The sequence below is a fragment of the Uranotaenia lowii genome, chromosome 2 (genome assembly GCF_029784155.1).
Source record: "Uranotaenia lowii strain MFRU-FL chromosome 2, ASM2978415v1, whole genome shotgun sequence".
Taxonomy (NCBI): domain Eukaryota; kingdom Metazoa; phylum Arthropoda; class Insecta; order Diptera; family Culicidae; genus Uranotaenia; species Uranotaenia lowii.
In genome coordinates this window covers 374,615,019-374,641,219 of record NC_073692.1, presented here as the reverse complement: position 1 = coordinate 374,641,219, position 26,201 = coordinate 374,615,019, and the positions used below count along the sequence as shown (strand labels likewise).

General features: G+C 39.5%; 1 protein-coding gene across 5 annotated transcripts; it reads left to right on the top strand.

The window, feature by feature from the left end:
- Positions 1 to 1,976: 1,976 nt before the first annotated feature.
- Positions 1,977 to 25,796, top strand: LOC129745716 (axoneme-associated protein mst101(2)). 5 transcript variants are annotated; one of them, XM_055739031.1, is made up of 7 exons: positions 1,977 to 2,136; positions 16,055 to 19,101; positions 19,912 to 20,115; positions 20,174 to 20,315; positions 20,372 to 20,788; positions 20,874 to 21,147; positions 25,152 to 25,796. In XM_055739031.1, the coding sequence occupies exons 2-7, from the start codon at positions 16,075 to 16,077 to the stop codon at positions 25,558 to 25,560; spliced, it is 4,473 nt and encodes a 1,490-aa protein (XP_055595006.1). In that variant the 5' UTR covers positions 1,977 to 2,136; positions 16,055 to 16,074; the 3' UTR covers positions 25,561 to 25,796. The 5 variants fall into 5 exon arrangements, with proteins under 5 accessions (XP_055595006.1, XP_055595004.1, XP_055595005.1 ...); XM_055739029.1 differs by having other exon boundaries at positions 16,055 to 19,386; positions 19,432 to 20,115; positions 24,590 to 25,285; XM_055739030.1 differs by lacking the exon at positions 25,152 to 25,796 and adding an exon at positions 24,352 to 24,553 and having other exon boundaries at positions 16,055 to 19,386; positions 19,432 to 20,115.
- The last annotated feature ends 405 nt before the right edge of the window (positions 25,797 to 26,201 follow it).

Sequence of the window (26,201 nt, the reverse complement as noted above, 5' to 3'; positions counted from 1 at the left end):
AAATCCAGTTTCGGAAGCAGAAGGGCCGTCGATATATTGGCACATCGACGGAGTGCCGAAACTGTCGGCGCCAGCGGGCGTTGCTGGACTCAGTTATTGCAGGCGTCTTCCTTCGTTGGCTATTAATCGGCCTGCCCACGAGAGTGCCCCGTATCCGGACAGGCCGAAAAGGGAAGTACTCCTTAATAATTAGGGATCCGCAGAACCCGAGGACGAAGATGCTGGTCCTTTACGTATTAGGCGCGAGACCACAAAGGGTCTGCAGGCCGAGCCGTGACGAAGACAATCCGGTATCCGGGTGAATTCCGTGGACTTTCACAAACACTTTACAGGAACTTGACTTCACACACAGACGCCTGGTACAGAAGAGAACGAATTTTCTGGAAGCGAGCTTCCTTTTTGCCTTCCAATTTCTCTTTTCTTTCCTCCTTTTCCTACTCTGTGAATGGGCGATGGAATCGAAAAGTTATTCTTTCTCTCCTTAAGAAAAACCCTTTAGAACTGTCAAAAGTTGGGTGAAATTATAGCTGCATCCCACTTGCACTGATGCAAAACCATCACCCAAATTCGTCAGCGCTTCCATCGCCTATTGACAGCCGCCAGCAGGAAAATGTAGCCTACTGTGGTGGTATCTTGTTGTGAGACTAGACAAGGAACATGAATTTTCTAGAGCTAAACATACAAAACTACAAAATGAAAACAAAAATCAAACGATTTGTAACCAACCGGTTACAAAAATGACTCCAGGATTGTTTACCTTTTTAGTATAATGGATGTCATCACCATTTAAGAGAAAAGAAGAAGGCTCAATTTCAACCTTATTTCGGGAAAAGAGAATGGCTTTGCTTTTGGCTGAATTGATAGGTAGAAGGTTCATGAGGGACTAGTTAAAAAGATTGTCCAAATCCGCGTCCAATTTAAAAGCAACTTGTGAACGGTTATGTATATCCACCTGCGTTACATAAGTACACTTGAATGTCATCGGCAAACAAATGAATATTGCAGTTATCACGAACTGATGGAAGATGATTAATAAAAAATTAAAATAACAGAGGGCCTAGAAAAGATCATTGAGGATCTCCATTAGAAATTGTGGTAAACTTTTATAGGATGTTATCTTGAAAAAAACGCTACCATCGAAATAGGACTTCACCAGATTGACTAAGGGTGAACTAAAATTGAAATATGATACAAGCTCCTCGTAAAGATTTGAATGTGAAACTTGTACAAACGCTTTTGAATAATGAATTAGCAGTAGGGTTGCGACTCTTTTTTGATCGATACACCTGGCACATTATCGTGAATTTTGATGAGTGCTGTTTCGGTACTATAATTTGAGCGGTATTCTGATTGAAATTCTTTGACCCTTCAATTCAGAATTTCTTCACTTATTTAAAAGTAAATAACTGATGTCAGAACAACTGCAATCTTGAAAAGATTGGGAAATGAGCATTTTTGTTTGCTTCAAACGAAAGTACTTTCCTGTGATTTATGGGTAGCTGTTCGAAATATCTATCTTTGATTAAAAAAAAAACCCCAACATGCCCTTTACGACTTGAAAAAAGAAACGAATATGTCCGTCCACCCGCACACCATTACTCATTGTGGGGGCAGTGAAAAATCAACCGATAAATGAAAACAGCCGATTCGCAACGACAAATCAAAACAACGCGAAACCTAATAAGCGCTTTGCCCGCTTTTTCCTCCTTCCAAGCTCCATTCGCTTTTCTCCAATTGATCGGAATAGAGATAAGAAATTTCCCAGAAGTTTCCCAGAGATCTAACGAGTTTTCTCCCCGAAAACCCAACTGCTCGATTGAGAGACTACACACTTAATTGGTTGATCATGGGTCTGGCACCGAATTTTCTTCCCAAAAGATCTGATTCTTGAGGAAAAATCTCTCAGATCAGATCCCGAGAAAAGCTAGCGCCAAGCCAGATTTTCCCGGGAGAGACTCACAGCGAATGGTGATCTCCGTTTCCTCGAGAACGCAGTCTGATTAATACGGTCGAGAAAGTTAGTCGCACACGCAAATTGGGTCAACGGATTGAAGTTTGAACCGAAATTAGAAAAAAGAATAACCGTTTCAGGGTGAAATCGAAGGCGAACGGCAGTAAATCTACTAGTGAAGATAAGTAGGTAATCGAGTAACTTCACCAAATAAGAGCATTTTCGAGGGAAGAAAATTGCTCCAAAGTGCCTTTTTTATGAAAAATCCGTTTGAAGTGAAGATTTATTTTTCAATGGTGAGGCCTGTAGTGAAAGATTACGTAAGCAATTTTCAGTTCAGTGATCGAGAAAACCACGCGGTCGGATGGGCCTTCTGATGTATGTACAAAAGAAAATTCTTTGATCCAGCAGCAAGTTGAAAACCCCAAATCAATTAAAAAAAACCTTAACAGCCTCTCAATCGAACGTCAGCGGGTGTGACGACCAAACAGATGATCGAAGAAAGGTGATTGTTATTTGACGACGCGGTCGATCGTCGTCGCCATCCGCGGTTTTTCGCACGATTTTTCCCCAGATTTGGGCTGGCACGTATCGAAAACGATGGTTTCGGGGAGACAATTTTGAGACGAAAAGCGGGAACACCAAAATTCAAGAAGGGAAAAAGATAATAATAGCACATTTTTGCTGTCGCGACCACATTTTCCGAACAGGCAGCAGCGCTCCTTCTGCTGGTTTATTTCGACTTGGAAGTGAGAAAACTCGGAGGGAAAACGGCACTTTTCTTTTATTTATTTTTCCTAGACCTTTTGCCTAGACACTCTAAACCTAAACACTCACCTAAAGAACTAACTTTGCTGCTCAACTAAGCCGCAGAGAAAGAGTGTTGTTATTGTTGTTCAAGTTAAGTCGAGTCAAGTCGTTTTCCCGTCGCTCCCACTTTTGTCACCTACATTTGCGCACCGATATGCTTTTCAATTTTGTCACACTGTGTTCACTGGGCCAGTGTTTATAATTAGTGACGAAAGAAAATTGTGCAGTTTTCTTAGTTTTTTCTCGTATTGTTCTGTTGTCGTGCGGGACTGTGTCAGGAAAATATGTATACTTTTGTTGTAACAAGACGCGGTTTAAGCTTAAGGTTTGCTTAGAAGATTAATCACTCGGGCACACTAGGATCGAAGTTAATATTTTATGAGATTTTTTTAAAGATTTCACTAACAAAAAAAATTTTTTAGAGAATTACCCATATTAAACCCAAAGGTGATGCAAACATAAAAAATCTCTATTCGTTTACCTTTTTGCTTTGCCATTTAGAAACTGTCTCTTCATATAAAAACAATGTTAGTCCAGCTTATGTTACAAGTTCATTTCTTAAATTTTCGCTGTGCGAATGAGAACTTCATACAGAGTGACGTAAATGAAGTTTGATGAAAACCAATTATTTTGAAAGATCGTTATTACAACCATCACAAATTTAAAATGGTCTTCCATTTACGCTAGGGTGGCAGCCAGATGGGTCATGTGGAATTTCGAAAGCCGACCATATAAGTTAACTAGATTGGCTCAAAAAACTGCCCTGTGCAAAATTTCAGCTCAACCGGACTCGACTTAGGGGTGCCTCAAAGTCGTCAAATTTTCGATTTTTTGACTCCCAAAAATTTGAAAATCTAAATTATAATTTCGATGCTAAATGACTACAGAATGCATTTTAAGTCACTTAAAATAAAAATTAAAATTTTTATTTTTCCGATTTTTTTTTCATCTTTTTAACTAGAAAACTTGCTCTTTGTGGGGATTTTTTTTTATTATCTGACAATTTGCGCCGAAGGTCTTAAGATTTTCCTCAAAATTAAAAGTTTGATTCATTTTTACGACTTAAAAAGGTATTTTTTCAGAATCCTAAAATTAGTATTTTTCGAGCTAGATTATTATGTTATTATGTTATTCTTCAACGAAAATCATAGAATAGCACATCCAAACGCATTTAAATTTTATGTTTTTCAAATCAAATACTTCGAAATTTTTGAACATAAAAAAATTAATATATAAAAATGAATTGGACTATATACGTTTGTTGGTTTGTTTGTTTGTTTGCACCTTATACAAATCCACACCGCTTAACCGACCATCTAGCAGACTTCACGTGCACGGGCTAGCAAATCAAAACCTGCTAATGATTGAAAATTTAAAGCGCAAATTTTGGCGAGTATTTTTTTCCATCAACTATTCAAAGCACGTGGTACCAGTACGAGATATTTGGATGCAATAATGATCGTACATTTTGGTTTGATAAATACATACAACTAGCCTGTTATGAATATTGAATTGAATTGAAGTGGTTTTCTAAGTGCTCCCTACCGCCGCTGAGGGCTTCTAGAGTTTATAAGAATATTCAGTGAACTGGAAAGTGAACAGTGAATTGACTTTCTCCGCTGAATAGCTAATTGGACTGAGTGCCGAAAACTGATAAACCGATTTTCATAAATTCAGCTTTTAAGAAACAACCATTTTCATATTTTTCGAATTCCTCTTAGAAAAAGAAAAATAAATTAGATTCAAAGTTATAAGTCGAGGGCTACGATTTCAAAATTGGTGAGATAATTAAATATTAGGTTTTTAGTTTTATACAATTCGTAACTTTTGAGTTATTGTTGGTCATCCATGGGTTCAATTCTACCATCCAAATTTGAGAAAACTTATTGTTGAATCATGTTGTACTGCGAATTCACACAAATAATATTTAAGAATCTTTACTTTGGTCACTCTTCACGATAATCAATGGGATAATTGTGTCCAAGAAAAGAAAAATTTAAACAGAACTCAAAAACCTTTTTCAGAACATTTTAAAATGGGCGATTTTTCAGTTCCAAGATGATTTGTTCTTGATAACTTTAAAAACTATTAGTGGAACTTTTAACATTTAACAAAAACTAATCATAAAACAGTGTGAAATTAAATAGTGAAAAAAACACACATAAAATTTAAAACATGCAAAGTAAGCCTTCAACAAGGTTCGGAAATCTTTTAGAAATTTCTAATCAAATAAAACTTGAAAATACCATTGCACGAGGAGATCATCCATCTTGAAAGGTGGGATAATCTCCGAAAGAGATTTTCATTAGATGGGGGATGGAAAAGATAAAAAAAAAAGTTTTATCTTTTAAAGATAAAAAATATAGGGCCATTCTATTCAAGCTTCCTGAAAAATTGTGGGTAAAAATAATGTTTTTCGTGATAGAATACATTAGCATTCAAGGGTTTTTTTTTGAATTTCTATTAATTAAAACTAACTATTAGTGCGAGTTGAATATTACACGCCTGAAAAATTATGCAACGTGTAATATGAAAGTAATGTAAATTTCAAAGCCACTGAATTTACGAAAAATATCCTATTGGAATTTGTTTTGTTTACTTTTTAAATAATACGATTCAATGGAGTTTTTTCATCTTTTTATTAACAAAACAATCTTTAAATAATGAACTTCGTTTGTTTTATTAATCTTCAAAAAAAAAATTGTCTTACACATTAATTATTTTAAAATTAACTTTCACTTTCTTTCGAAGTACAAGCAGAGTAACGTGGACCTCTTCCAGAACAACTTCCGCTGTCGCTGCTTCTTAAAAAAATCCGGAACAAACGAAATCGATGACAGCTTCAACAAATTACTTTGGCTCACGACTTGACTGAACACTTTGTATACACTTGTGTGTTCCTGTTTTTAACAGGTTTTATTTTTACATGACATTATCGCGTTCAGTTTAATGTAATACAGGGCCGTAGGAAGAACCGGCTCATGGGGATTTGACGACAAATTTTTCCCAAGAACATTTTTGCTTAAACAATGCCTACACAAGTGAAAAATTGTATATGTACTTAGTGCAAATTATTCAGATTAAAGTTATTTTGCATTAAACTGAGTTTAGTTTTGAAAATAAGTCCTAGGAGAAGCCAATTTTGTTCATGAAGCTTTCAAAAATATGGGTACTTGTGATATAACTCAGTTGATAAATCAGTTGCCTCCTGAGCTGATTTCATTGAGTTCGAGTTCAAGAGTAAACATCGATCACAGTTGTTCCAGATAGGTTTTTCAATATCTGGTGCGCCAACTGCATCGATAATCGAAACAAAAAAAAGGATTTTGAACTTTCATTCTGTAAATTTATTTTTCGGCATATCGGTGAAAAGTAGTTATGAAATTGATAAAGATGGATAGAGAAGTGAGAAGAAAATTTACAGATGTTGAAAAGAGCGAAAGAGCATTTTTGCGAGGAAACTTATTAACGTACACCATACTTTACCCTGCAACATTTCATTATTTAGGAGAAGTAGTACCGGGATAGAGGTGGCACTACCTTAACCTATACAATGAAATCTGGTTGGTCCGAAGTCTACATGTGGTGAACACGTATACTCCGGACGGGCCCGTCCGGAGTATACGTGTTCACCACATGTAGACTTCGGACCAACCAGATTTCATTGTATAGGTTAAGGTAGTGCCACCTCTATCCCGGTACTACTTCTCCTAAATAATGAAATGTTGCAGGGTAAAGTATGGTGTACGTTAATAAGTTTCCTCGCAAAAATGCTCTTTCGCTCTTTTCAACATCTGTAAATTTTCTTCTCACTTCTCTATCCATCTTTATCAATTTCATAACTACTTTTCACCGATATGCCGAAAAATAAATTTACAAAATTAATTAACGGTGGTTAACTTATCTTAAAGAACTTTCATTCAGAATTTTTTTTGTTAACTCACTTACTTTAGTAAGCTAATTCTTCTGAACCATAAGCATAAACATTTCAAGCATTGGGTGAAAATGTATCAAATATTCAGAAATAAATGTAAAAAATAAGGTTTGCGGTTCAAATAAGGTTTTTTTACTACTCTTGTAAACTCAATTAAAATTTAAGACTTAGTTAGAACCTTTGATTTTGATGAATCTGCAATATATGTAAATTTTGAAAATCAAATTTTCCAGCTGCATTTTTATAAGGATAAAAAAACAAATTCAAAAATTATCATTTAATATTTAATACTAGCTGATCCCATACGAACTCCGTTTCGATTTCAATTTAGAATATGCCCTGAACAGTTTGAATGAATGTCAATTTACAGGCATTGTTCAGATGCAATTCCGAACACACACATATAGGATCTCAGTGAAACTTCATGTTTCTTTGAAGAGATCTAAATTCTACTTAAGACTACTTACATCTTTCAAGGATATAATGGCTAGCATCTTATTAATGCTAACACCACCAACCCACAGAAAGAGTACTATGTATGCCGTGACCGAGACTCGATCTCATGACCTCTGGCTTAGAAGACTTGAACGCTATCCTCTAGGCCACAATCGTGCGGCAAGTAATTCCGAATGCTTTTTTAAGAAAATGCAAAAATGTTGAACACGTTATATGTACGATCAGTGATGGTAAATTTCGCCCGTCACGCTTGACCCGACTAATTTTGTTTCATCAAACGACTGGCACTGTTCTCAATTGACGGAGCCTCACTACTCGCATGACGGATAACGCACGACAACAATCAACATTTCTCCATCATCGATAGGCGAAGCTACTACACAAGGTCAAAATTTCTCTTGAGAGTGACTGGCAAATCTCTTCACACTTCGATCGGCTGCTGACGGCAGGTACAACTAATTGAACGACTTGCTGGCAGAGAGCAACAATAGCAATAAAAAACTGAAAACGAGCTTGCTGGCAGGAGCAACAATAATAATAAATGCGTTTCTTTTTCGTCATCGGTCGTTTGAATGCGATTGCTTGACTATGTCATTCTTTTAGCTTCAAATGACTGGGGAATGAATGACTGGCAAACGAAGTGACTGGTCGTTAAGGAACAGTCAATTGAGTTTGACGGACCAAGAGGCTTCACAGTCTCAGCTTCACGCCTCATGACGATGACTTTTGCCAAGCCTGTGTACGATCACTTTTTCTGTCGTTTTCTACTAAATTTGAAATCAGGATCAATTGACGGTGCCAAAACACCCCCGGTTATTAATTTTCGTTTCGATACGATACAAACTCACGTAATTATTGCAAAGCAAATTCCGCAACTAATAAGACACCCTTTTTTGTCATTTGATACACATATTGAAATCAGAAATCAAATGAACCTCCCAACCCCAATAAACCGTGAATAATTTTCGACTCGATCGTTGCAGATCGGCGGCCTCTTTTACGAACTTTTATCTCTGAAATCAATTACCGTTCCTTCAAAACTTCCGTGTGCAAATTTTCAAACCAATCCATTGCATAATAACGTCAATATCGCAAAAAAAACAATGAATAGTTAATATGGACGTCTTCTTTGGCCGACCCCTGACCCAAAATTGGAAAATTGGAATCAATTGTTCGTCCTTAATAATTTTTTGTGAGCAAATTTTCATTTCAATCCGATGTATAATAACGTCAATATCACAAAAAAATTGAAAAGATATCATATGGATGACCCCTTTTTGCCGGTCCCTTACACAAAATTTGATATTAACCTGAAATTGTTTGCACATCATTCAAAATTCTCGTGTACCAATTTTCTTCTGAATCCGATGTATAATATCATCAATATCGCAAAAATTGTGAATAGTTAATATGGACGACCCCTTTGACTGGCCTCTTATACAAAATTTTATACCGGCAATAGATTGCGTTTCCCTAAAAATATGTGAGCGGAAATTTTCTTCTCAATCCGATGAATAATAACGTCAATTTCCCAAAAATATTGAAAAATTGATATGGACGACCCCTTTTGCCGATCCCTTACACTAAATTTTATTCCTGGAATCCTTGATTGCTTGTCATTTGAAACTCTCGTGTACCAATTTTCATCTGAATCCGATGTATAATAACGCCAGTATTACAAAAATAGTGAACAGTGAATATGGACGACCCCTTTGGCTGGCCCCCTACCCAAATTTTGATAGCGGCAATCGATTGCCTGTCCCTAAAACCATCCGAGCGCAAATTTTTATCTCAATCCGATGTACACTAACGTCATTATCACAAAAATATTGAAAAGGTAATATGGACGACCCCTTTTGCCGGCCCCTGACTTCAAAATTCAATACCTGGAATCGATTTCTCATCTCTCAAAACCCCCATGTGCACATTTTCATCATGATTCGACGAAAAATAACGTGAAAAACGCGAAAACAATATTTGTCTTCTATGGACGACCCCCTTCAGAAGGGGTCAACCCAAATTCAGAAAACATTTTTCATCATTCCCGGTCCTAATGAGCACCCATGCTAAATTTTAGCTCTCTAGCACTTAAGACGACTGAGCCTATAGAGGACAAACAACACAGTAATTAAAGTTTTCAAAATCGATATCTAGATTTTTCAAAAAACAAATTCTTTGAAAAGAATTCAGATCTTATTTTTTATATGTGATTTTCACTAGGTTTGTGTTTCTAATCAGATTTTGATGAATTTAAAATTTTAATTTTGAATCTAGAATCGAAGTTATGAAACTCCAATCTCCTTCAATTTGAATCCCTGATGAAATTTTAACATCGAAATTTTAATATTGATCAAAAAACTTAAATTTGAGCTTAATCTGAATACAGACCCCGTTCGATTTTGGCAACATGCCCGTACATTTTGTGTTGCCAAAATCGAATGTTGCCAAAATCGAACGGTTTATTTTCTCATCTTTTTTTAAGTTATTTTTATAAAATAACTATGATTATTATCAAGAACGTTGTTTTCAGTAAATTTTCGACCATTTGTAGTAATTTTTTAATTTTTTCATCATGTTTTTGATGCATTTTGCACTTTTCTTGTTTTGTTTATAATATTTGTTTTCTTCTGTCATATTTGCTGTTTTTGTCATTCTTCATCATTTTTCAGTTGTTTTTGTCTTATCCAGTCTTTTATTTGAATTTGTTTTTTAACTTTTTGGATTTTTCATCTTTTTGTCATTTTTGAGTACTTCATAAAATTTTTAAAAATTTTTGGTTTTAATTGTTGTATTTAATCGCCATTTCAGAGCATAAAAACGTATTTATGATGTTTGTCTGAATTAAATTGGTCCTTTTATAACGAAAACTAAAAGGAAATGTTGTTTCCAAAAACCGTTCGATTTTGGCACATGTGCCAAAATCGGATGTTGCCAAAATCGAATGTTGCCAAAATCGAATGTTGCCAAAAACGAACGGGGTCTGTACAAACCTTGAATTTTAGTTCCAAGTCTTAATTTCGCATTTTGAACCCAAATTCTAAGCCTGAATCTAAATTCCGGATAAGAAATCCTATGAAATTGAAACAAAAACTGAAATTTGTATCAGAACCCTTGACCAGAAATCTTGTATTTGAATTTGAATTTATGGTTTTGAATATAATTTTTTTTCAATTATTTATTCGTAATTGAACTTGAAAATTTTTATAAAAATTGTGAATGACGCAATTTTTACATATTTTTAATTTCTGGACTCATGAAACTTTCTTATGATTCAACTCTGCACATAAATTGAGAATAAAAATTTCAGATTCCAATCTTAAAAGTGGTTTGAATTTCAAATATTTTTTTCATATTCCGAAATTCAGAGTTTTGAATATGAAAAATTCATCACATTTAAGATTGAAATGCAACACTTATGTTGGATCAAGTATCCGGACTTGGCAAATCCAGGCAATTTTATCCTGAAACCTTGCGAAATAAGGGCATATTATTTCAAGTTTTTCTTAAAAATCCGTCCTATATGCAGGCAAATTTCGGAATTATTCCTCTAAAATAAAGAAGAAAAAGACACGGAATACTGTTTTTTTATTTTTTCGAAAAACATCAGGCGATTCAGAATCATTACAAAAACCAGGCTTCCAAAAAATCGTTTATGTTTTTTGATAAAATTTTATTGAAAAAATAATTTGGAGACAAGATACATGATTCTAAGGACTCAATTGAAATTTTCGTTTGATTTTGCAAATAGAGTGAGAAAATCTGGTCCAAATCCGTACAATCTGGTAAGCTTAGTCTAACTTTATTGGGATTCAATATTTGGGACTCAATTACTACCAACAAGTGAGAAATTTTTTAAAAAACTGTGGTCCTGGAATGAGATTTCAAGGTTTTGGAGTCAAAATTGTTACACTATTGTTACTCTTGAATCATTTACGTAGTTGATCAAAATTTGATTAGAAAATTCAAATTTTATGTTTAGTACAAAATTTCACTGGGTATCTTCGAACCTTCATGGGGGGGGGGGTTTAACCCCCAAAAACCTCCCCGTTCCTACGGCCATGATGTAATATTATTTAAACTCCATGGCGTCGTACATTCCGTGTCGTGTAATTTCAGAAATTTCTAATTCAGTGCTGTTAAGAGTTTTGTGTGACCAGAAAAAAAAAGTAAAATTACATCATATATGATGTAACGAAAACGAAGCATCACTTATGGTGGAATTTTCAGAGCGAGTTGAATATTACACGTCTGTAAACTTCGAAAGACGTGTAAAATATGAAAATATGTAAAATTTTCAAGTCGTGTAATATTTAATTCGCACTGAAAATTCCGTCATATGTGATGCTTCTTTTTATTTACATCATATGTGATGTAAATTTACATCAAATAATCGCGTTCTGTGTCAAGTAATATTCGTGTCATTAAAATTCCGTGCTGTTACGGATTCAATAATTTTTAGTCTGTTATTTTACATTAATAAATCGCGTCTATATCATGTAATATTATAAATTTTCAATTTCAGTGTTATTAAGGATTCAGAGTTTTTTTGCTGTGTAGAACAATATTTACGTAAAAAATCATCGTCGGAGGCATTTGCAACTGATTCAAGGAATGTTTTGAGGTCGTGGCATGGAATTTCGATCCAATCTCTATTTCTTTTTTCCATTTAATGTTATTGCCAAGGTTCCATAAAATGTTGCTTGTTTTTCACAATTTTCAATTTAGTCTCCCCCCTCTCCCTCTTTCAAAATGTAGAGAGCTCATAAAAAAATTATTTGTGTCTAATAACGTCACATGCCACATTTAGCTCCATTTGTTTGATAAATTTTCAAGTTATGCGAAATGAAATATGAAAAAACTTGTCTTCTTTCCTACTCAGCCCTGAAAAAAGGGAGGGTCTAAAATTATTCGTACGCAAACAACCTCTATTGTAAAAGATGGTTCTTTTTTATTGATAAGTGCTAATCTTTTCCCCACCCACCAGCATTTCTAATAATCATACCGAGCGTTCAAGTAGGCGTTGCCTTGTAAGGACGATTTTCGCTTCAATTAAAAAGTTATTCGGAGTTCCTCTTCAGCCTCGAACGAGACCGGTCGCTTTTTGTGTTCGGTCTTCGTCCTCGACAAAGGTTATTGTTCTCTGAACTAAAAAGTGAGAAGTTGTAGTGGCGCGATCAGCCCATCGCCCGGTGAATCCTGACAATGTCTGTGTATCTGTGTATTGTTCTCGACGTTTTTGCGAAACTCGGTTACACAACTAAAATTATTTTTATCTCTAAAAAATGGTTTTCTTTACTTCATTATATATAAAAGAACGAAAAAAAAACAAAATTGTTTAAAATTTCCTTCTTCATAGTACATATCATAAAAATGATCACTCCAAGAACCGTATCCATTTGGCTTGCTAGCAACATCTAGCAACATCAAGATGATCGTAAACATGACGTCAAATTATAAATGACGTCATAGACACGAAGAAAGAAATTACAGCCCTCACTCCCACTCAGATTTGCTGTCGTCATGACGGAAAACTGTGAGGGAGGAAGAAGAAAGCTTTTTTAAACCAATTATTTTAATTTATTTAATAATTTTTATTTTTATTTTGTAGCGGACAGTTTACAACCGAACCAGTTTAATAATTTTTGGAGCCGAAGTTTAAATTCATAAAACCTTAATATGGTTTTCACCAAGGGCTACAACCTCGAAATTATTTAGAATAATCAATCATTGAAACTTCCTTCCCACATCGTATGGTACGATAGCGATTGTAACTTCGATACTTCGCCCAACGCTAGCAAAAGGTTGCTATGAGAAGGAGAAAACGACGTAAGGGACGCGTGCGGACAAAGCACGCCATCTCAATTTCCTTCATGCTGCTCGTGTTATTAAATATGAATTGACAAAAATTACAAAATTACAAAAATGACAAAATTGATAAAAATGACAAAAACCACGATAATGACAAAAATAGCAAAATTTCATCACTTGTCACTATTGTCATTTATATGAATTTTGCCAATTTTATCAACTTTAACTAGTTGATCAGTTTTATCAATTTTGTAAATTTTGTCGGTTTTATCAGTTTTGTTTTATTTTATTTTTTCAATTTTGATCATTTTATCAAATTAGACAATTTTTTCACCTTTGTCGATTTCGTTGATTGGATTGATTTTGCATATTTTGTCAATTTGATAAATTTCTAAAAAAACGATGTCGCCAAATTTGTCAATTTGGTTATTTTCAACTATATTTTTTTTAAATTTTATCATTTTTTCATTTTTTTTTAATTTTTTTTTTCATTTTTTTTTTTCATTTTCTTTTCTTTTTTTTTTTCATTTTTTTTTTTCATTTTTTTTTTAATTTTTTTTTATTTTTTTTTTCATTTTTTTTAATTTGATTTTTTTATCATTTTATTCAATTTTGGCAATTTTCCCGAAATTGCTCGTTATGTCAATTAGTTCATTTTTAAACTTTTTAAATGTTTTTGATTTTTTCCACCTTGTCATTTTTACAAATTGTGATATTTTTGACAATTTAAGCTTTTTTTTGTCAATTTTGACTTCTGTTGATTTCTCCAATTTTAAAATTATAAAATTCGAAATATTCACATTTTCAAAACTGTCAAAATTTAAATATGTATATTTTATTCGACCGATTATTGTACCCATGTAGCATCGTATTTTACTCTAGAAATTGTAATTATACTCAATAATTTTTCAATATATTCGTTTTATTCATTTCAGTGGTTACTCAGAGCAGACGTTTTTCTATTCATTTTCGATTTACTACGTTCGAAATTTTTTGATCATAGGCTACAATCCAGTGTCAAGTGTATTAAATCGTATTTTAAGGAGTTAAAACCATTTTTTTTTTCAAAAGCTTAACACATCTCGGACCAAAACCGAGATATCTCGTTTTTTAACTTACCGTGAATGCCCTACACTCAGAAGCATAACTCAAATGTTATAAATTTAAACATTGAACTATATTCTACAAAACTGAACACGACGCTTTTAGTTACTCAGAAATACTAAATTTGTAAAACTTGGGCCAGAGTGTTTCTCGGCTTAAATTTTTTTGCGGTCTTAATGTGTTAAGAAGAATCATCTTAAGAATGAAAAAATGTACTGACACTGGTATATGGGCAAGATTGACCCCATACACGTGCCTTGTACGACACACATTGTTAATTTATTTGATTCATTATCAGCGCCATCATTCACAGAGTTGTTTGCTGGCAAAACCGATGCTATACCCGTAACGTGTGACGTTGATAAATAACAAACAACACAGCACAAGCCCAGAATATCCCGTATCCCGCCGTATGCTTAAAATTTATTGAAGTTCGGTTCTAAAAATACAGCGCATTTGAATTTTGGGCAAATTTCTGTCCGTTTGGTTCAGATTTTGACGAGTCGACCCAAAACACAACACAACAATTGGTGTGAGACAAAAAGTGATGCTACCACAAAATGGCGTTCAACAGAAACGTTCCGTCCCAACTTACGTTTGCCGGTAGGCAAACATGTCAATGCTCTCTTTCCCCAGACTGACTGAAAAAAAATCAGCATCAGCTTAATTTGTTGGGGAGTTATTTTCTGCTGATTGAATACACCTGACAGTTTTTCACCGTTGAATGATCTTCTCGTATGGTTTTTCCTTCGATAATGAAAACTTGAAGAGAAGACGATCATTCTATTAAAATATATCAACAGCTATTCATTCATTCAAGCAAAAAAAACAGTCTGAAACGTTCAAGAAAAGTTCAATGACGAAATATTTGGCAAACAAACTAAAATTTTGACTAGCATTTGAAAAATTTAATCGCAAAAAAGAGACAAGTGCAGAGAAGCAATTTTTGATATGCAGTTCAAAATCTCACATTGACGTTTTCGAGAATCGATTTGCCATCGATTAAAATTTGAAATATTGAGACTATTGAATAAGGAACTACTGTGCCCACCTGTATTTCAAATTTTTGGCAACATTGATTTAGCCACACCAATTTCCACATACGAAATTTTATTGTATGAAAAAAAATGCAAGTCAAGGCGGTAAAACACGAAAAAACGATCACGCGAACGGTCAAGAAAGATAAACCCAACTGTAACATTTCGAGTAGGTATACACATATTAAAAATAGACCCCCTGAGTCCGAGGGCATTGCCTCGAGTTTGGTTTTTTGATGTGTGGATTTTGTACACGACAAACACCGAAACCCATCAGCGACTGTTCAGAATTTTTTTTCCTTAGAGTATTTACATCTGAAACGTATTAGTTGTTGGGGAGAAATTTTCCGATTTGGCATATGTGGGCAGAAGAAAAAATGTAAATCCAACGTTATGTGGTTTTAACCTTCCCAGCTGATCGAGCCGGATCAACGAAACTAGACTAGCGGAATAGCGTGATGGGCGAAGGTGAATCACATGTGCGAGGGTTTTCTGCTTGAACTTCACCTTAGGTTACACGATTTCAAGAGGTTGTTTCCACTTTAAGTTAATTTAAGATGGCCTTCCGGGGGATCGCCGAATATTTTTTGGGGAAATAAAACTCTTGTACTCAAATTTGAAAATTGTAATGCAGATGTTCAGATTTTTAGGTACAGTTTTTGGAACAAGATTAAAAAATAAAATTACAATGATCAGTTAAGTTTAGTTTTTTTTTTTTTCAAACTTACCAGACTGTGAAGGTATTTCCAGGAAAAAATTTATGTCAATACAGGTTATAGATCTCAAAAACTTTTAAAACTGCTATCGAAAATCTTACTTTCTACATTTCCTTTACGGATTGTAAATGTACTGTTATTATTCTGAAATGTACCACTCAAACGGATTTTTCGGCAATTGGTAGCCATGTTTAGTTTTTTTTAAAGCCATAATAAAAATTGAACCATCTTTTTGCAGCTACATAAAACAACTCAGGCATGGCGAAGAAAGGGAAAGCGAAGAATGGGACTGGGAAGCCGGACGAACAACCTGCTGCAGTCGTACCGGAACAACAAGCCGCGGAGACTGCTCCTGTTGAAGAACCGGTAAAGCCCGCCGAGCAAGTGAAACCAGCTGAACCAAGCAAAGCGGAACCTGCCAAACCGGCCACCAACGAGAAGAAACCAGCATCCCCGAAGCAAAACACCAAAGCAGCACCGGCCGCTAAGCCGAAAGATGTCAAGATCAACGAAACACCGATTGTAACCAAGATTGCTGCAGCCCCGGTTCGAAATGGAGCAACGACTGCTGGTGAAACAACCGGTGCCGAAGCGACTGCTAGCGAAGCCGAGGGAGCTGGTGGAGATGCAACCAACAAGAAAAAACGCAACCGTCGTCATCGTAGGAAGAAGCTGGAGCAAGGTGAAAACGCTGGAGCTTCCGAGGACCAAGCGAAGCAGGAACAATCCGGGGAACCGAAGCCGAAGAAGGAACACAAGAAAAAGCGAGCCAAGAGACTGCGGGCCCTTGCACTTGCCGAAGCATGTGCCAATGCTCAGATTGCATCTGCCGAGGGAGCGATCGCTCAGGATGCCACCAAACCTGCCGAAACCGTTGAAGTTTTACAGAAGAAGATCGTTATCGCTGAAAAGGTGCTGCAGCAAGTGCAACAGCAAACCAAGGAAGAGCAGAAGAAAATCGAAACACTGAAACCGGAGTCACCAAAATCGCAGCAGAAAAACAAGCAACAAGGTCGCAATCGTAATGACTCTGAATCGCAGAAAATAGCACAGAAGCAAGCCGAGGCTAAGCGATTGGGCGAAGAAAAAGACAAAGTGTTGAAGGAAACTCAGCGACTGGAACAAGAAAAGGCGGCTAAACAAGCTCAGCTCAAGGAACTGCAGGCGGAACAAGCGCAACAAGAAACAGCCGCACGCAAACTTCGCGAAGAAAAGGAACGCATCGCTCAAGAAACCGCTAAACTTACCGAACAATCGGCACGCGTTGAAGCAGTTGAGAAGAAGATCAACGAAATCGAAAAAGTGAAACAACAACGCAACAGGAAAGACTCCGACTCGAACAAACAGAAGAAGGAACTGGAACAAGAGAAGGCAGCCAAAGAGGCTCAACTCAAAGCACTGAAGGCGGAACAAACGAAAAATGAAGAGGCTGCCCAAAAGCTGCGTGACGAGAAGCAGCGTCTACAGGAATCTGCAAAGCAACCCGAACAACAACCCGCACCAGCAGATGTGGAAAAGCTGAAGCAACAGCGAACCCGGAAGGATTCCGATAAACAGAAGAAGGAACGCAAAGATTCAGAATCGGCAAAAAAGCAAAACGAAGCGCAGGCAAAAGCCGAGGAAGCTAAGAAGCTAGCAGCCGATAAGAAGGCGGCGGATGAGAAGGCAGCTGCCGAGAAAAAAGCCGCCGAGGAACAGGCGAAGGCAAAGCAGTTAGCGGAGAAGAAAGCAGCCGAAGAAAAGGCTGAAGCCGAAAAGAAGGCTGCCGAGGAGAAGGCCAAAAAGGCGGCAGCTGAAAAGGCGGCCGCGGAGGCCAAGAAGGCCGCTGAAGAAAAGGCCGCAGCTGAGAAGAAGGCTGCCGAAGAGAAGGCAAAGAAGGCGGCTGCCGAGAAGGCTGCTGCTGAAAAGGCTGCTGCACAAAAAGCAGCAGCTGAGAAGGCTGCTGCTGAAAAGGCCGCTGCCCAGAAGGCTGCGGCTGAAAAGGCTGCGGCTGAAAAAGCAGCTGCAGAGAAGGCCGCTGCTCAGAAAGCAGCAGCTGAAAAGGCTGCTGCCGAAAAGGCCGCTGCTGAGAAGGCCGCTGCTGAGAAGGCTGCTGCCGAGAAGGCCGCTGCTGAGAAGGCTGCTGCCGAGAAGGCCGCAGCTGAAAAGGCTGCTGCTGAGAAGGCTGCTGCTGAGAAGGCTGCTGCCGAAAAAGCCGCTGCTGAAAAGAAGGCTGCCGAGGAGAAAGCCAAAAAGGCTGCTGCAGAAAAAAAGGCAGCAGAAGAGAAGGCCGCTGCAGAGAAAAAGGCTGCCGCTGAAAAGAAGGCAGCGGAAGAGAAAGCTGCTGCAGAAAAGAAAGCAGCTGATGAGAAGGCCAAGAAGGCTGCTGCTGAAAAGGCTGCTGCTGAGAAGGCCGCTGCTCAAAAGGCAGCAGCCGAAAAAGCTGCCGCCGAAAAGGCCGCAGCTGAAAAGGCTGCCGCTGAAAAAGCTGCTGCTGAAAAGGCTGCTGCTGAAAAGGCTGCCGCTGAAAAGGCTGCTGCCGAAAAAGCCGCTGCGGAAAAGGCTGCCGCTGAGAAGGCTGCTGCCGAAAAGGTCGCTGCTGAAAAGGCTGCCGTTGCTAAAGCTCCAGTCGCTGCCGAGGCTAAAAAATCTGATAAACCGAACGAAAGTAAAGGGAAACAGGATTCTAAAGGGAACAAAAACAAGAATAATAAACGTACTCCAAAGAGCAGTGTGTCAGAAGAGGAAAAATCTACCGGTCCAAAAAACGTGGAAAGCAGCGGTTTTGTCTCATCTGCTAAACCCGAGCCAGTTGTCGCAAAATCGCTAGAAACTGCTGCCGTTACTGCTGTTGCTGCTGCCTGTCCCGTAGCTGCTGAAAAGAAACCTTCATCTCCAGAAAAGGCTGCTCCTCAAAAGGCTGCATCGAATGACCAAAAGAAGACTTCACCAACGCCAAAGACAACAGCACCCCCTGCTACCAAAGCTAAAACTCCTCCTCCAGCATCAGGCAAACCCAACACACCTTCCAAGTCACCAGAGAAGACAATTCCCAAAACCTCTCCGACTCCTACCCCACTTAAAAAAGCTCCTTCCCCGCCGAAAACTGTACCAGCAAAAGCCGCTCCAAAACCAAACACCCCTCCCACGACTCCAAAATCTAACAAAAAACCCGAACTTCCTCCAAAGCCCGAGTTCCTTAAGCGAAAATCACCTTCCGTAGAGAAGGAGAAGCTACCTGCCGGCAAGCCAGCGACTCCACCAGCCACCCCACCGACCCCCACGGAAGCTGTTGCTGCACCACAGGTATCAAATGCAACCCCAGCTCCCAGTCCTGCATCCACACCAGCAAGTCCTGCCCCACCTTCCCCTAGCACTGAAGCGCCCTCAACTTCGGACGCTGCAGCCGTTGCTCGGTTATCAGACGAGCTGAACGGAGCCGCCAAGAAACCTGCCGCTGCCAACAACAAATCGAAACCCGCCCCCAAAAAACCCGAAGTTCCTCCAAAACCCGACATCCACAACAAGAACGCAGCCAAAATGAAGACACCCATCAAACAACCTGCCGCCTCTGGAACGAAGGCTTCGACGGTAATTAGCAAACCGATACAGAGTGTAAAAGTGACATCAATTCAGTCTGATTCCAGGTCCCCAGCCACGGAGCTAAGTAAATCGGAAGCATTTAAGAAGAACATGGAGATTATTTCCACCCTAGCCGACATCCTGCTATCCCATCCCAAGAAAAAGAAATCCTCCCTGTCCCAAGATCCCGAAGAATCCGTTTCATCAACATCTCCCAGCAACAGTGACTCAGTAGACACATCTCAATCTTCACCAGACGACACCACACCTTCAAAATCGAATTCCAAAAGTCGAAAGTCAAGCTTAAATCTCGATCGCATTCTCTCGATCCTCCAAAGTGGTACACCAAATCCAAAGCCAGCTAATGGCAATGGTGCTGGGGCCACAGCCGAGGACGTCCAACCATCAACATCATCAGCAGCTTCATCGTCCACCAAACAACCCAAACCTACATCGCTGAAGGCCGATTCATTCGCGTCCCATCAATCCCTGCTAACCAAGGAAGCTATCCGTTCTCTGATGCCTACCTTGCAGGAGGTAAACCTTAAGTTTAACGTCGAAAAGCAGCTAGCGGCACTCAATGCGACCGCTGCCGCTGCCAAGCTGATGCCCAAAACCCTTCCACCGGGCACCGACACGACCGAAGACGACGAACTGGAGGAAAGCTTCGACGAGGAGGAGGAAGCGATCGAGTACAAATTCGCCCCTAGACCGGTATTTCTCGCCACCAACTGTCAGGTAAGCAAGGTTGTTAAGATGCGGTTGAGTATCGAGGATGCTGAATTTGTACTTTCAGATCTGCAAGAATCCACTGAGGAACATCGTCCAGTGCGAAAACTGCCGGATGGTGTCCTACTGTAGCGAAGAACACCGAATGTCCGACGGAAGTGTCCATCGAGACCTATGCGGTGTCATCATGGAACTTGCAAAGAGGAGAGGTAAGAATTTCAGCATCCGTTTTGAACACTTACTAACGCCGATGTTTTGCTTCCAGGTGGTCACATCTACAACCTGGCACACAAGTTGTCCGATCAGGAGTACCGCAATCTGCGGGTGCACACCTTAAACCAATCGGAGCAAATGCTCCAGCGGCCTTTGCAACCATTCGAACGAGAAATCCTTCTATTCCCGAGAACCTGCTGCTCACCGATGTGTCGCGAGTGGCGCCAAGATCTACTCACCGAATGCAAAGACTGCCGACAGGTTTCCTTCTGTGCTGAACATCCCGATCACTTGCTACCAACGCACTCCAAGTGGTGCAAATCGTTCTTCCTTTTCCAAAAGTTGATCCTCCGGCAGAAAATTCTCGGCCGCATCGAACCGGTTCTACCGATGCGAATCTTCAGCAAATCATTCCCCATTCCACCGAACATCGACGAAGTGATGAAGCTGCTGTATAAGAACTCAAACGGTAAGTCTACCACCTCCAATAATAAACCCTTTGATGAACAATAAAAGTAACCTTAACACTTTTTTCATCCATCCAACAACGTCAGTGCTCCGTGACGAGTGTGTCTACGCAACGCTGACACAGATCGCCACCGCACCGTTGACCGCACTGCACGGCTACCTGCAGACCGGTCTCAAACCATCAGAAACCTTCACCATCCATCTGGTCGGTGCCGAGTTGCAGTTTGAGGGTGACACCCTGGACAAGTGGGAAGCGTTCTTCCTGCATCTTGTGCCGGAGATCACGGAACTGCGCGTCGTCTTCGTCGGGCCGGAGCTGAACGTCGAGAATCTGCCCATCGATATCATCAGCCGAATTAGGTAGGACGTTGGGCACTACTGATAGGTGGTAGCAGCGAGAGCACTGTCGCGAGAAGCAATTGAGATTGCTGCTGATGGTGCCTGCGCTACGGAATGATCGTTATTTTGAATTCCAGCAGTCATGCGAGGCTTTGAAGATCAAATGCTTAGAACATTTCCCCGTCCGAGCTTCGTCAAAACAGTACTACCTATTTGTTTGTTTTGTTCCAAAACCGAGTTTTTTTTTATTACAATCTCCTCCATCTTTTTTACTTGTTTGGATGAGCTACTTTTTTATTATGGACATCCTTTAGGCACATCTGTACTTTTGTGCTATTACGACTACAATTCTACACATAATCAGGTATCAGAATGGAACTAACGCCTCTGTTCCCGGACATCGAGCTATCCTACCTCGATCGCAACTCTTCATCCAAGAAGTTCAATTAGCTAAACTTGAGTCTTATTGATGCATCGGGAACATTTGCAAGATTTATTGGACTACGCTAGACGATATGATTTTAATTACACCATCTTGGTTTCTGGTGAGCAAAGTGCAAACTTTTGAGCCTGGTCCTTGCTGAGCCATGTCGTAGAGAGCCATTCACTAGAACGACTAGATCGGTTGAATGTTAAGAACGGAATGACAATTTATCAAAACATGCTACATGCAACATGCATGCTGCTCAATGCTTCGAGGCGGAAGCATTGAGTGCTCTGAGAGGGAGCCCACACCTGGACAGCATACTCCATGATACTACGAACGGACGAGCAGTAGATGGCTTTCAGTGCATAAGTGTCGTCAAAATCACTTGTGTTTCGGCGAAGAAACCCAAGTGCTGCAAATCCCTTTGCCACGGTTAGCGCGATGTGCTCGGCGAAGGTGAGCCTATTGTCGATTTTAACCCCTAGATCAAGAATAGATTTTGTATTTTCCAAATAGAGGCCGGATAGCTGGCAGTCAAAATTTATAACATTTCTTGATCGGGTTAAATTAATGATCTTGCACTTTTTCAAATTTGCTTGCTTCCGTTCATCCGACACCAGCTCTCTAATGAAGCGATGTCGGCTTGCAAGGTGAGACATTCTACAGTGCTGTGAATCTTTCTAAAAATCTTCAGATCGTCGGCATACAAAAGAGTGTCGGATTGAAGAGTTGCACAAAGGTCGTTTACAAAGATTATAAAAAGAAGCGGTCCAAGGTGACTCCCCTGAGGAACTCCAGATGGGATGGCAAACGTTTCCGAGCACGAGTTTTTAATTTTCGTGAAGGCACGCCGGTCCGTGAGATATGACTCAATCCATTCAAGCGCCCATTCTGCATTTCGGACCTTTGGAACAAGCAGGCTGTTGTTTCTGCTTCTCGTTGCTAGCCCGTCGTTTGGTTGTAGCCAAGGCGTTGTTTTTTTCAAATTAAATTTCTTTTTCAAGTAAGTAAGTTCAATTAGTATAAAATTCAGGAAAAATATTCAGTTAGGCTTCCGCTTTTCCAAATCCGAATTGCCTTACGCTTAACCCGTGCCATCAGATTTTGTACAGCCACCTTGTCCACCTTTTTCACCGCAGAAAGCCAGTTTGCCTTGAACTGCTGCTCTTCCTTAGCAGTTTTTTGGTCTGCTTTAGGTTCCGCTTGACAATAGCCCAGTATGTCTCAATTGGTCGGAGCTCTGGCGTCATGGGAGGGTTCTTGTCCTTGGGAATCACCTGCACGTTGTTGGCGGCGTACCACTCCATGGCCTTTTTACCGTAATGGCAAGATGCCAAATCCGGCCAAAACAGTACGGAACAACCGTGTTTCTTCAGGAGAGGCAGCAGACGTTTATCCAAACACTCTTTCACGTAAATTTCTTGGTTGACTGTCCCGGAAGCTATAAAAATGCTGCTTTTCAAGCCACAGGTACAGATGGCTTGCCAAACCAGATATTTCTTCGCGAACTTTGACAGTTTCATGTGCTTGAAAATATCTGCTACCTTTCCCCTTCCTTTTGCCGTATAAAACTCCTGTCCCGGAAGCTGCTTGTAGTCGGCTTTGACGTAGGTTTCGTCGTCCATTACCACGCAGTCAAACTTCGTCAGCATCGTCGTGTACAGCCTCCGGGATCGCGCTTTGGCCGTCGTTTTTTGTTTATCATCGCGATTTGGAGTCACAACCTTCTTGTAAGTCGATAGTCCGGCTCGTTTTTTGGCTCGATGCACGATTGTAGACGATACACCCAGCTTATTTGCGGCACTCGGAGATAGAGGTTAAGGGTTCGCTTGAAACTACCGGCAACTCTCTTTGTCGACTCAGCGGCTTCCGGTTTTCGATTTCCACCTGATCCAGACTTTCTGGCTGTCGACAAACGTTCCCCAAACACTTTAATTACATTTGTAACGGTTGATTTGCCAACTTTTAGCGATTTTGCCAGCTTTGCGTGCGACTAGCTCGGGTTTTCGCGATGCGCGAGCAAAATTTTGATACGCTGCTCTTCTTCCTTGGACGGCCTCTTGACAACTGAAGAGTGAATTCCAAAATCAAAATAGGAGCAACATTCTACACACACACCTTCAAAATGAGGGGTGTTCAGGTTTTTTAAATGCAAAATTGAAAGAAATACGTCAAGTTGATATTGACCAAATTTTGACCGTATCACCTTTTATGTAGCATGTTTCATATCTCATATCTCAGATCTAATGTTTTAGGTCTCACTTCTCAAGCCTCAAAGGTAATTTCACTACCGATTTAAAAAAAAAAAATCAAGTGGTTTCGATCAAAAGGGACTGTGTTCTTTGAGATATCGATGTAAAAATACGTCATAATACAGTGTTAAAAAATCCTTGTTAAAAATTCATTCAAAAAACGTGTAAAAATGACCGCAGTTTACCTGCAAATCAAATCTTAGAAGACCCTTCTCGTGTTTCAATTCAATTTTTCAAATAGGAGTCGTATACATATTTAAGTCTTCTGGAAAACTGTACAAAAGAAGCGCTAAGCATAATTCTTCAAAAGTTTAGTATCAACTTTGCAGAGCCTCAAGGACGCAACGACCACAATTTTAGGCATTAAAAAGCAAATTTAAGAAAAATATTCAATCTGAAATTTCCATTTCATTTCGCATATTCCTAAGCATATGAACCATTACAGTCATGCTTTGTTTCACTTTTTTTTCCCCGTGATCATTGATCCAATGCTTATAAAATCGGTGTTAAAACATTCAACAAATATTGAAAATTTGAACTGCGAAGCATGCTACATCCAGAAGTTTCCAGAGAACCTCTTCAATCTGACGGCTTGACCCAAACCAATACTGATTGCCCCAAGAATGGTTTTTAAAGTTGATCCCCTGTGCTGCCGACCCTTCGCTTATGATGCCCAAACAGATAACCGGAAGCACCCTTCAAGGTAATTACCTTATCATTCGAAACTAGCAGTAGGTACGATCCAACTGATTGTTGTGCTAACACCCGTGTTCACACGTTCCAGAATGTGCCGAGCCTGCCGGATCAAATTCCGAACGGTGAAGTTCGACTTCCAATGCCGGCGGCTGTACCACGACTACTGGAAGGATTCTTGCTACACCAAACCAAACCTGGTGTGCTTCTATAATCCGGGACTGCACCGGTCCACCGGATTCGGTTTCCTGGATAGTTGGCCCCGAACCATCGCAGCTGCAACGGTAGCAAACTGTCCCATTTTGGTGACCGCTTACACCGAATACGAGAGCCCTCTGGATTTGGACCGATTGCAGAAAGAGACCCAGCGACCGTTGGCGATTGTGCAGGAACCGATCCCGAATCCCTTTGCTTCGCAGCGTCCCGATAGGAATTTCATATCCGAAGAAATTGCCCCTATGATTTTTAAGAACTTTTATTATTTTGTTGTTAAATGAAATATCAATTGTGCTTTTCTTTTTAAATTATTGAAAATCCTAAGCTAAATTGGAAAAGTTCCCCCATGATTGCTGGTTCACAATAATTCGAATTGGGAAATCTTTCCGACCCTACTAACATCTATTTTTCTCCAACTATCCTCTTACTTCCGTTAGAATGTGCCGCACCTGCCGGCTAAAGTGCCGGGTGGTCAAATTTGACTTCCAGTGCCGCCGATACTACCACGACTACCGTCAGGACAGAAGTTGCTATTCCCAACCGGATCTGATCTGCTTTTTCAATCCAATCCTCCATTCGACGGCCGGCTTCGGAGGATACGATACCTGGCCCCAGACCCTACAGGCGACGGCTGCCGTCGAATGTCCGATCGTTGTAACGGCCTATACCGAACTGGACGCCCCGCTGGATTTGGTCCGATTTGCCCATGAAGCCAACCGACCGCTGCAAATCGTCCAACAACCGATCCTCAACCCGTACGGATCCAAGAGGCCGGAACGAAACTTCATCACCGACGAACTGGTGCCGTTCATCTTCAAGAACTACTATTACTTTGTGGTGACTTGATTCAATCAATCTTAAACAAAAACTACGAGTGTCTATTGCTGTTCTGTTAATGGAACTGTTCACTACCTCTAAAACCGAAAAAAAAATCTTACAATAATCGAAACAACTCCAGAGATCCCCCACCCGCACCCTTAGAACTATTTCCGATAATTTCCATATTTTTCAACTTCGAAGCGTTTTATGCTCACGTACTACCAATTGTTTGTCGTGAAATAAACATTAAGTAATATTTTAAAGCTTGTTTTGGTATTTGATCCGAAATTTTTCGAAACTATAAGAATATCAGGAATACCAAGGTTATTTGAAAAAGAACTCAGAAGTGAATGTTGTAGAGAGTTATTGAGTAGAACGACTAGATCGGTTGAATGTTACAAACGGAATGACAATTTATTAAAAGATCATAATATCACCTTAATAACTATGACTTGCTACGACTTCTTCATTTCAACACTCCTCCCGAAGACGTAGTAATGCCCATACTGCTTCGGTTGATTTCAAATTTCGTTGATTGTAGAGGTTTGGTTAAACCGTCGGCCATCTGCTCCTCCGTTCCCACGTAGATTAGATCAACGACGCCTCTCTCGACAACATCGCGAACATAATGATGCCGAATGTCGGTATGTTTCGTTCTCGGATTGTAG